Source organism: Ceratotherium simum, chromosome 16 (genome assembly GCF_057802395.1).
Source record: "Ceratotherium simum simum isolate JZ-2026a chromosome 16, ASM5780239v1, whole genome shotgun sequence".
Lineage (NCBI taxonomy): Eukaryota > Metazoa > Chordata > Mammalia > Perissodactyla > Rhinocerotidae > Ceratotherium > Ceratotherium simum.
Genome location: NC_141915.1, coordinates 1590985 through 1602341, shown reverse-complemented (window position 1 = coordinate 1602341; position 11357 = coordinate 1590985). Strand labels below are relative to the sequence as shown.

The 11357-nt window shown below is 55.7% G+C and overlaps 1 protein-coding gene across 1 annotated transcript in view; it reads right to left on the bottom strand.

Moving 5' to 3' along the window:
* Nucleotides 1-3122: 3122 nt before the first annotated feature.
* Nucleotides 3123-11357, bottom strand: part of MYO15A (myosin XVA) — a 53594-nt gene continuing 45359 nt past the window's right edge. The window contains exons 61-64 of the mRNA XM_087440299.1: nucleotides 9605-9738; nucleotides 9082-9215; nucleotides 7465-7605; nucleotides 3123-4274 (exon numbers count right to left, since the gene is read on the bottom strand). Of these exons, the coding sequence (XP_087296425.1) occupies nucleotides 4173-4274; nucleotides 7465-7605; nucleotides 9082-9215; nucleotides 9605-9738 (511 nt within the window). The 3' untranslated portion in view covers nucleotides 3123-4172. The remainder of the gene's footprint in view (nucleotides 4275-7464; nucleotides 7606-9081; nucleotides 9216-9604; nucleotides 9739-11357) is intronic.

Sequence of the window (11357 nt, the reverse complement as noted above, 5' to 3'; positions counted from 1 at the left end):
CCTGGACTTTGCCCAGGCTCTTGCTTCCACCTGGAATGCCAGTTCCTTTCCACCCGTCTCCTTCATTTTTATTTTTTGAGGCTCAGCTCACCTCTTTCTAGCAGCCTTCCCAGATTCTCTCTGAAACGAAATACATCTTAGCCTGTAGATCTGGCCTCTGGAAGTGCCTTCAGCTTCACCTCCCTGGCCATTTTGCTCCCGGCCAGGATGTCTCTGGGCCTTCCTGGCACCCTGCCCCTGCGCCAGCATGTCAGGGCGTAAGTACAGACTCGAATCGGACAGACATGGGTTTGAATCTTGACCTCATGAGAGGCCGTATGACTCTGGACAAGTGGCCTCTCCTCTCTGAATTTCGGGGAATAACATTAGCACCCACCTCATATGGTGGTCGTGAGGATGTAATAAAGTCATGTATGGTAAGCAGAGGGGATTGCTGACCTCCAGCTGGGCCTCGGTTTCCGAATCTGTAAACTGAGGGTCCTCCCATCTCTGTTGAGAGGTGGGGGTTATGTAGTGACCCGGCCACCCTCCCTCCCAAGAAGGAGCAGCAGCAGCAGGTGCAGGGGAAAAAATGGGGCAGGTACGAAGCCTGTAGTAAATTGGGCTCCTGCCGCTTTGCCACAGCCTAGTGGGGCATGGGTGGTCATGGAGGTAGAAAGGCAGCTGCAGGCAGGCAGAAGGTGGCCAGTGGGCAAGTCGGGGGCCAGGCGGCCTGGGCTGTACCATGTGGACACCTGGGCAGGACCCCCTTGCCTGCATAATGGACGGTTCAGCTGTGAGGGCTCAGGCCCGTCAGAAGCCCAGCGCTCATCTCTCAACTGCCCTGCAACAGGGTGGCCTGAGACTCTGCTCACACACCCGCCTGACAGGGAGCTCACTACCTCAGTCCTCAGCAAGTCCTCCCAGAGACTCCTCTATGGGGCCCGGCTCCACTCACAGAGGCGAAAATTGGAATCACCTCTGCTCTAGGTCTCAACAGCCCCTCCCACCCGAAAGACCCCCTCGGAAGCATCCACGTGCTCCTCCCTGACTGTGCTCTGGAGCCAGGGCCCTCCCTTCTCTGAGGCACAGTGAGAGACAGCATGGACCCTGGAGTCAGCCTCCCTGCGTCTGCATCTTGGCTAGGCCACTTAGTGGTTACTTGCTTCACCTCTGTGGGCCTCAGTTTCCCCATATATAAAAGGATGATAATAGTACCCACCTCATTGGGGTATTTTGAGGCTTAAATTGGTTAGTACGTGTACAGTGCCTGGTGCATAGTAAAAACCTGATAAGAATTAGCTTTAAAAAAAAGTCTTCCTGACCCCAGATATCCATTCGCATCCTATGCTGGACATTATAATGACCACTTAGAAAGCACTTGCCCTAAAGCTTCTGTCAATGCTTCCAGTTTATAAAAAAGGAAGCAGAAGCTCAGAGAGTGCAAGAAATTTGCAACAGGCCACACAGCTAATCAATAAACAGATGTGGAATTTGAACACAGGCCTCTGGCTCCACAGCCTGGGCCTTCAACTACCAAGCCAAAACTGTCTTAAGAGGCTTTTGGGTCCTGAGCAGGAGGAGGCACCCCTGGGCAGGGGGAGACCAGAGGGGTGAGTATGTGGACACTGGGATCTGGCCAAGTCCAGCCCCATGTACCACATGGGGGCAGCAATGAGATCCTTCGGTCACCCTGCAGCACCCAGATATGGTCCATCCTGCCACACCCCTCTGGGATCCCAAGCCTTCACCAGTTGACTGTCTCAGGCTCCCATGCCACCTAGATATTTCTCTTGTATTGTTCACACCCCATGCTAGGCTAGGAACCCTGGGGTTTGGTCGCCTCTGCTCTGGATCTCCCCACATCGACCTGGAGTTCCTGTCCTGTGTCTTGGCCCGGTGGGGAGGCCCAGTGTGGTACACCTAGGGTGTCTGTGGGACATAGGACTTTCCTGCCACCCCTGACTCTTCCCACTCTGCCTCATGAGGACTGTTGCCTCCTCTTAGAAGGGCTTGGCTCTCTGATGCCACCACAGAGTCACCAGAACAGCTGTTGAAACATGAGCCTTATGCCTTAAGGCCCAGGCCCTAAAATCCAAAAGCCTTGGTGTTCTGGTTGTCCGGTGTTCTGGTTGTCCGGTGTTCTGGTTGTCCGGTGTTCTGGTTGTCCAGTGTTCTGTAACAAACCACCCCAAAACCTAGACCTCAGTCACTTATCCATCTCACAGATCCGGCCAGGGTTCACCCGGGGGCCCCTCTCTGTTCCACACGCATCAGCCGGGGCAGGTCGACCTGGAGGACGCACTTCCAAGTGGCTCCCACGGCCCACTTGGATTCTGAAGCCCAAAAGGCCGCTCACCTCTCACCTGGGCAGAGCTGCTGCAGCAGGGGTAATGTGATGGATAACACACTCTCTGGATCCTTCCCCGCCTCCCTCACCTTCCAAATCAGCTCCGTGCACTGGACTCCTCGTCTCAGGTTGGCTTCTGGAGGAAGCCAACCTAGGGCGGCAGTAATGGGACAGCCCTGTGGCATATGTGTAGAGGGCTCTTCCTTGACCTTCCCGGTCTCAGGACCATTCGATTGATCCCTTAGTCCTGCCTGCTGGACCTCCTAAGTTTCTCCCGAGAGAGATTATCTCTCTCCTCCCCACCTGTCACCACCACCAGTGTCCACGCCACGGTTTCTAGGTGATGCTGCAGCAGCCTCTCCTCTGGGCTCCCTGCCTCCTACGTTCACTCTGCTCTGTGGTCAGAATGACCTTTCCAAAGTACAATCTGCAGAGTGCCCCAGCCCCACCTCCCACTGAAAAACCTTTGAAGCCTCCTCATGGCTCTTGGGATGAAATCCTAAATCCTTAGTGTAGCCTGCAAAGCCTTCCCCAACCCACCCCTGCAGCCTCTTCAGTCTCAAGTCCTACTACAAGGAATGTCCACTCCCTAGTAATATCCACTTCAGAGTCCCCACACATGCTGTTCCTTCTGTCTGGAATGCTGTTCCCTCCTCTCATCACCTAACTAACTCCTACTCACAAGTCTTGTCCTGGTTTATAGTTATTTAACTGTGAGCAACTCCCAGTGCCTGGCACATGTGTAGCACACAGTAGGTGCTTTGTAGGTAGTGAATGAGTAAATAAATCCTTCCTCTGATACCATGGCTCCAGCCAATTATGCCCTCACATACCTATCCAGCCTTCCTATTCTGAGCCTAGTGCTCCCCTCCCCCACAAGTTCCCCAAAGCACCAGCACTTTCCATTAAGATTCAATCATTTATTTATTTTTTCAGTCATGTGACAAGTATTTTTTAAGTGCTTACTTTGTGTTAAACACTGTCCTAGGGAAAAAATACCATTTTCTCTGTTAGGAGAAACAAACTCCTTCTCATCCTTCATAACCCAACTCCAATGTCCCACTCTGGAAAGCCCCTTCCCAGACTTCTCCCTCCCCAGCACTTTACACAAAAATATCTCTCTCCCTCCACTATACCACTCTTGAACCTTGTGTGGCCCATCCAGTGATGGGGGCCTGGGGTTGGGGCTACCTGACTGTGGAGTGGGAGCACAGGGGTCTGCAGGGAGAGGTAAGGACAGATGTCTCTGCAGAAGCTCTGTTCATGGGCAGTGCCCAGGGTACAAGTGGATTTCCAACTCCCGCCTCCTCCCTCAGGCTTGTTCTCCAGCCACTCAGCAACTCTGGAAAAAGGGCTGCCAGGCACACCTTTTATCTGCACAGAAATGACCAAGGGTCACAAATCCAAGCTGAGCGGCAGTGGAGGGGGCACCCGAGGAGGACCTGTGAGAGGCTGGGCTGTGGAGCTGGAGCAGACCTGAACGTCAGACCCTGGGCAAACCAAAGGAGAAGTCCAGCTTGTCTAGACCCTGGTGTGGGGCTGCCCTGCCACTGGCAGGAGTCAGGGGCAGGGCCCACAGGGGAACGTGGCAGGAGGCCCACTGGCCAGCCTTCAAAAGTTCCTCTTGCTATCTGACCCAAGTCTGCATGCTGTAATTCCATCCCACCTCTGGATGGGTCTTCTCCAGTTCCTGGGGACTTGGGTTACTCCTCCTACCTCCTCTTGGTGTCCCCCAAGGTTCTGGCCCCTTATAGGGGTCACTGGCCCAGAGAGGCCCAGGAACTCCCCTGGGGGCACACGGCAAGCCTTCTGGCAGAGGGCGGCTGGAGGACTGGGCGCTGGATCAGAGCAGCGTGATCTCGCTGGGGGGCAGCGTGAGCCGCCTCTCGCGGGCACTGAGCAGGCTCTCCACGTGTTCAGCCACCACGCGACACAGCTCCAGGCCCTGTGGGGAGACAGTGAGGGTCCACACCCACTCACCTCCTCCCTGACTCTCACCTGGGGGTGAGGTGTGGGTGGCAGCGAGGCGGGCTCCAGCCTCGGCCCCCTCCCCCAGGACACTGGGAGGACGTGAGAAGCTGCAGGAGTGACGTTGGCGCAGGCTGGGAGGGGTGAGCCGGCAGGAGACCAGGCACGGTGCCCACTTTGCTGCGCAAGAGCTGTGTGGCCCCGGGCCAGTTCCTTCACCTCTCTGAGCCTCAGTGGGCTCATCTGTAGGGTCTCAGTTTACCAGGGCCTGCCTCACAGGGCTGTGCTGAGGATTCCATAAAATTTTATTACCTGTAAATTCTTTAGATTTTAAAAATATTAGTCCAGTCAATAGCTGGTAACAGTTTCTGACTACGTGTTGCCATGGTTACCACCTGGCACCCACAGCCTAGAACAAGCTGGACCCGCCTCAGGGTTCCTGGTTGTGGGGGGGCCGGGGGGGAGCGGGGAGCTGTGCACGCGGCTCTCACACCACAGCCAGTGTCGGACCCCCCCGGGAAGTTCCTGCTGAAAGCTGCCCTGAGACGCGGAGAAGAACAAGGTGGCGCTCACTGGGCAGCTACCGAGCCAGCACTGTCTTGGGAGCGTCCTGTCACACCCCTCCAGTCCCCTCAGCGTTCCTGTGAGGCAGACGCTCTTAGAGCCCATTCCACAGGCGAGGAAACTAAGGCCCGAGCCACGAAACCACTTGCCCCGGAGCTCACAGCTGGCAGGCGTGGGGACCTGAACCCAGGTGGCAAGAGGCCACGGCCATGCTCTGAGGTGCTCCTTGCTGTGGTGAGCTATGCCTGCCCCCCCAGGGGCCACCTCGGCTACTGAGACAAGGGTGTGCATGACGAGGTCTTCCCCTCCAGCCGATCCTCTGCCTACCCACATGCTGCAGTGCGCCAGGTTCACTGGGGCTGCTGCCCCTCTTGACAGGTGTGGAAACTGAGGCTCAATATGAAGTGGGGTTGCCTTGAGACCCCCTCACACAGCTTGGCAGAGTAGGTGGGATGGAGACTCAGGTCTGTTGGCTACATTCCTGCTACACTCAAACATCACCTCCTCCTGGAAGCCTTTCCTGATTACCTCCCAGATAGCTCACATATGCCCTCCTGGCACTGGTCATGGTTTATTGGAAAGATTCTTTGATGTCAGTCTCCCCCATGAGACTCACAGCTCTGTGAGAACCAGGGCTTAGGGGGTCCCAGTCACTTCATTTATTTTTTTAATTTTATTTATTTTTATTATTATTTTTGTGTGTGTGTGAGGAAGATCGGCCCTGAGGTAACATCCATGCCAATCCTCCTCTTTTTGCTGAGGAAGACTGGCCCTGGGCTAACATCTGTGCCCATCTTCCTCTACTTTATATGGGACGCCGCCACAGCATGGCTTGACAAGCGGTGCCTCAGTGCGCGTCCGGGATCCAAACCTGGGCTGCCAGCAGCGGAGCGCGTGCACTTAACCGCTAAGCCATGGGGCCAGCCCCCCTGTTACTTCCCCCCAGTCACTTCAGTATCCCTGAGCCAGTAAGAGCCTGCTACCTAGAGAGGCTCAGTGGGTATGTGTTGAATGAATGGATGAATGAATAAATGCTTGCCCCTTCCACATACATGCCTGAGGCAGAGGGGGCAGCATAAAGAGGTTGGGGGGCTGCAAGGAAACAGAGAAGCCAAAAAGGCCTCCGTCCATCCACTTCCTGAGTATCTGCTCCATGCCAGGCACTGTGCTGTGGACATGGTCCTGCTCTCTTGGGGCTGACATTCTGGTGGGGGAGACAGACAATACGCAAACAAACAAATCACTAAATGGTTTGCAACCCATAATGGGGGCTACGGAGGCAGAGAGAGTGGATTATCGGGGAGGAGCGTCAGGGAAGGCTTCCAGAAGGAGACGATGTTTGTGCTGAAACCTGAAGAAAAGGAGGGAGGGAGCCCTGTGATGACCCGGAGGCCAGCATTCCAGGCAGAGGGGATAGTGAGTGCAAAGGGTCTGGGGCAGGGAGACGAGGGCAAGCTCGGCATCAGAGAGCTGGACGAGGCCAGGGCTGCCAGCGAGCCAGCAGAGAAGAGAGGGGTGAGAGCAGAGGCCAGAGAGACAATGAGAGGAGGGGACAAGGTGAAAAGTGCTCCTGGGAGCCCGGTGAGAGCTGGGAGGGAAGGTGGAGAGGCCTGCTGGTTTTCAAGGGAGATGCTGAGGGGTCAGGGCAGGAGACAGAAATATGGGGCTGTCACGGCAGAGATGGTTTTGAAAGCCTCAGGGGCAGCAGGACTAGGACGCAGTGGGAAGTGGACTGGGGAGCCTGGTCTGGAGTTGCAGGATCTCCCAGGGGTGCAGGGGGCCAAGGGGGCTCTGTTCTGGCCCTGTGCCTCAGGGGCAGGGCTGGAGCAGTGGAAACCCCTCTCTCTTGCCCTGGGAAATTGACCCCTTCAAGGCAGGTCTTGGCATAGGGGGTGGTCCTGGGCCCAGACCTTGAGGGGGGATGAGGTGGGCAGAAAAGGGCAGACACGTGTGGACCCTAGCCCTGATTCTGCCCATTCTGTGAGCCTCCATCCTCTCTCCAGTGGGGTGAGAACTCTGGTCCTGCCCCACCTGCAGGGGCTGTGAGACTGGGACAGGAGCCGAGAGGTCGCCCCTGCCTGTTAAAAGCAGCCACGGCTGCTACAAATATGAGAAGGGACAGGGTGGGCCTGTTTCCCTGTCTGTCACAACCCTCAATCCCAGGCCCCACAATCCATCTGAGCCTCAGCCCAGGGGAACTTCCTCAAACTTCCTGTGTCCCTGCCCTCTCACCAACTTTCTAAGGCTACCTAGTGCCCTCATGAGAAAGCCCCAAATTCTTAGGTTGAAATTCAGGGACCTTCAAGACCTCCCCTGCCCTGGCTGTCTCTCTCCAGTTCCCCATAAAACTCCTCACTGTTCTGCAAACAACCTGGGCCCTTTGCCATGACCCCACCACCAGGCTGCTTCGCTGGGAGAGCCCCGTAATGACCCATGGTCCTGTGCAGTGTCAGGTTAGCTCTGTCTCCTGCACTGGGCTGGACACTCCCTGAAGCACAGCCAGGACTGACCAATCTTGGAGGCAGGCCCAGAGGAGAGCCCGGTGAGCTCAATGAGGGAGGGTGGCACGGGGCAACAAGGCCTGGGGGCAGGTGGGGGCCCACCTGCTCCAGCTGCAGCTGCATGGTGCGCTGGGCAGCCGCATCCCCCAGGGCGAGCTCCACATAGGGGGAGCTGGAGCTGGCCGTGGGCCGCTGGGTCCGCATCGACTGGATCTCCTTCAGGGGGACCTTCACCATCAGCTCCTAGGGGGAAGAGAGCAGACAGGCTTGCAGATGGGACAGTCTCACCCACCCTTACCCCTCTCCTGTAGATCAGATCAGTAGGAGGCAGGACACCCTGGTTCGAGTACCAGTTCCCCAGGGACTTGCTGTGTGACCTGGAGCAAGTCGCTTTACGTCTCTGGACCTCAGTTTCCTCACTGGTAAAATTGATTCAACAAATACCGACGCAACAAACACATCTACCGGGATCCAGGAATGCAGAAGATGCCGGTGGTGCCGACCTTCACATCAAAGCTGCTTCTAACACCTGCATCTCTTTGGAGCTTTCTTTCTGGCCCCAGGAGCAAACTCAGAGTGCATGCAGGGAAAGCCAGAAGGACAAGACTTAATGCCTTGATGAATGACAGAGGGCGATGGGGTGGAGAGACACCGCGGCTCCCTCGCTCCAGGATGGAGGGCGTCCTCTGAGGGGGGTGTTCCACGCTGTCTCCCAGGGTTCCCAGCCGGACTGAGCGCCAGCTCCCACAGCGGAAAGTTGCTTGCTAACACACCCTTCCCAAGGCGTGTTCCCAAGGTGGGTGAGCCGTCCCTTCTGGGTCTCACCTCCTCACTCCAGTGTTTCCTAGAATCACCTCCACATAAACCACCTGCCCTGGAGTCCTCATCTCAGGGTCCACTTCCGGGGGAAGAACTGAAAAAAGCAGCTCTATTTTTTGCTGAGGAAGATTGGCCCTGAGCTAACATCTGTGCCAGTCTGCCTCTTTTTGTATGTGGGCCACCACCACAGCATGGCCACTGACAGACGAGTGGTGTAGGTCCACGCCTGGGAACTGAACCTAGACTGCCGAAGTGGAGCACGCTGAACTTAACCGCTAGGTCACCAGGGCTGGCCCAGAAGTCCTATTTTTTAGGGACTGAATTGTGTGTCCCCCCATCCATATGTTGAAGTCCTAATTCCCAGTACCTCAGAATGTGACTGTCATGGGAGACAGGGCCTCTAAAGAGGTGATGAAGGTAAAACGAGGCAGTCAGGGTGGGCTTGAGTCCAATCTGACTGGTGTCCTTCTGAGAAGAGGCAATTCAGACAAAACAAAGACACCAGGGATGTGCAGGCAGAGAAAGGACGCAGGGCGACGACGGCATCCACGGGCCAAGGAGAGAGGCCTCAGAGGGAACGCCCCGCCAGCACCCTGATCTCGGACTCGCAGCCTCCGGAGTGTGAGGAGTAACTGTCTGCTGCTGCAGCGCCCAGTCCGCGCTCTCCTGTCACAGGGCCTGTGAGACTCAGACGCCATTTGCGCGCTCAGCGTGAGGTCTACCTCATTTCACCTTCACACAGCCCCCCGGGGTGGGTTCCACTACCGTGCCCACGTTCCAGATGAGGAGGTGAGGCTTGGAGACGGGAAGAGACTTGCCCAAGGTCACACAGGAGTAAGTGGGGACCTCGGCCTCTCGGAGGAGGAGGGCAAGGGGCAGCGCCAGGCTGAGGCCACTCACGTGGGTCTCGGTGCTGAGGAAGTTTAGGCCGTTCTGGTTGACGGCCAGGATGCAGGGGGCGGGCACAGCGATGCTGCTGCAGCTCTGGATGAAGAAGAAGGAGGCGCCGAACATGGGCGAGGCGCCGAGGAGGCCTGGGGCGGGGAGGCGGCGGTCAGCGCGACAGCACGGCTCAACAGGCACAGCCACGGCCCTGACCCGAGCGCCCGCCCTCAGCTGCGTCCAGCACGTGAGCCCTCTGTCCGGGTCTCCTCCCATGCCTGCAGCCTCCCCATCCTGGCACCCGCCTCCATCCCTGCTCTTCTCCCTCACCTGGCGCCAGCTGTCTCCACCCAGGGCCACCCCGAGCCTAGCTGGTGCCGTGCTGAAAATTTTAAAAAGGGGTTTTCTCCAGGTAGGTGCTCAGCTTGGCTAACACGGAAAATGCCTTTGTGCACAGGACAAGGTGCCTCCATCCCCGCCCTCCAGGATCCCCTCCTCAGCAAAGCCCCCCATGATTATCTCCCCCAGCCTGGACTCTTACCCAGAAACTGGGCACGGGCCTGGTGGGGGCTGAGCGCCTGCGTCTGCTGTCGGTGCTGGCTGACCAGGTTGAGCCAAGCCGAGCCGGCCAGGGTGCGGTAGAGCTGGGCCGGAATGTACTCCTGGACCTCTCGCCTGAGTGTGGAGGGAAAGGTGGTCCTGAGCGCTCACCACCGCAAGCGCTCTGCACACGCAGTCTCATTCTGTCCTCACTGCGAGGCAGATGTTATGCAAAATGGATGTGATCTTTGCATCCCCTGGTAGACTAAACGCCGGGGAGTGCAGACAGGTTTAAGATGGGTGTCAAGTGCTCACACAGTGCCTTGGCATACAGCAGGCACTCAATAATCGCCGGCCAGTACCACTAGGCTCCCTGTTTGAAGATGAGGGAACTGAGGCTCTGAGAGATTCACCAGCTAGTCCAAGTCCACACAGTGACTAAGTGAGTCGGGAGCCGAGACTTCAACCCAAGGCGGTTTTGTTCTTCGTAGCCCCTGCCTCCAAGGAGAAACCCAGGCCAGAGGGGTGACAAACACACGGGTGGGGGAGATATCAGGGTGGGCAAAGCAACCACCACCGGCTGGTCAGAGCGTGGCGCAGAGGAGCACTGGCTCCAGGCTGGCTCCCCAGGGCCATCAGCACCCCCACCTGCTCTAGTCCCTTCTGTCTGACACATGCTGGCTCCCTCAGGGCAGCCCCTTTGCCTCTCAGGACATCTGAAAAATACCAGCAGCAGTCCCAGACCATGAGCTGCCCTGGCTGCAGACTAGGGAAGTGTTGGCAGAAAGTCAGGGGAACTCCCTTCCCCCGCTACCGGCAACATCTTTCCATCTTTGCACTGCTGGGGTGAGAGCCTGGCATCAGGACCCAGCCTCCCCCGGTTTGGATCCTGGCTCCCCCACCTATTAGCTGGGTAAACTTCAGCAGGCCATGTAACCTCTCTGGGCCTCAGTTTCCTTATCTGTGAAACGGAAAACAAAGTGCGGCTGGGAAGATTAGCTGAGATAATGTGTGCAGAGTGCCTTGCAAAAAGTAAGAAGTCAATGATTATTTTCCTCCAGGATGGAGATTATACCTTTGTGTGCTTCCTGTGCTTTTTGCTTAGAATTAGAACATAAAAAGAGCTTTACATATTGAGCCCTTACTGTGCTCTGGACACTGGAACATGCACTGTACATACATCATCTTACTATTATTCACACCAGGAGTTCTCCAAGTACGGCGAGGGTCTGGGAGGTCAAAGCCGCATCCACAGTGACACTGGGACCCTGTCTGCCTCTCCCTCCCTCCTCTCAGCGGCTACGTGACACGTGAGATCACAACAGACTGACGGCAGAAGCAGACAGGAGAATCCAGCTGTCTTCTATTGAGCCAGATGGCAGAGATTTGCAAAATGTAAAACAGTGCCATTCTTCTCACTAAATTTTTTTGGAAAATACAGTTGTTTTTTCATAAGTTATTTACATTAACATGTAATGTTAATTTATATTATTTGTATTATAATTATTACATATGATTATAATTATAGTTATTACAGTTATTTATATTAACATGTATTATCCTTATTTTTGAATTAATAAATCAATACTTTAAATTGTTTCTCAGTTTTAATTTTGAATAGGGTAAATATATCGGTAGATACAACCCACATAAACAAAAGCTCTTAGGGGTCCTATTTTTAAGTAAAATGGTCCTGAGACCAAAAGTTTGCGAATGACTAAGTGATCACCTCTTTGAGAACCTCATTTTAAAGG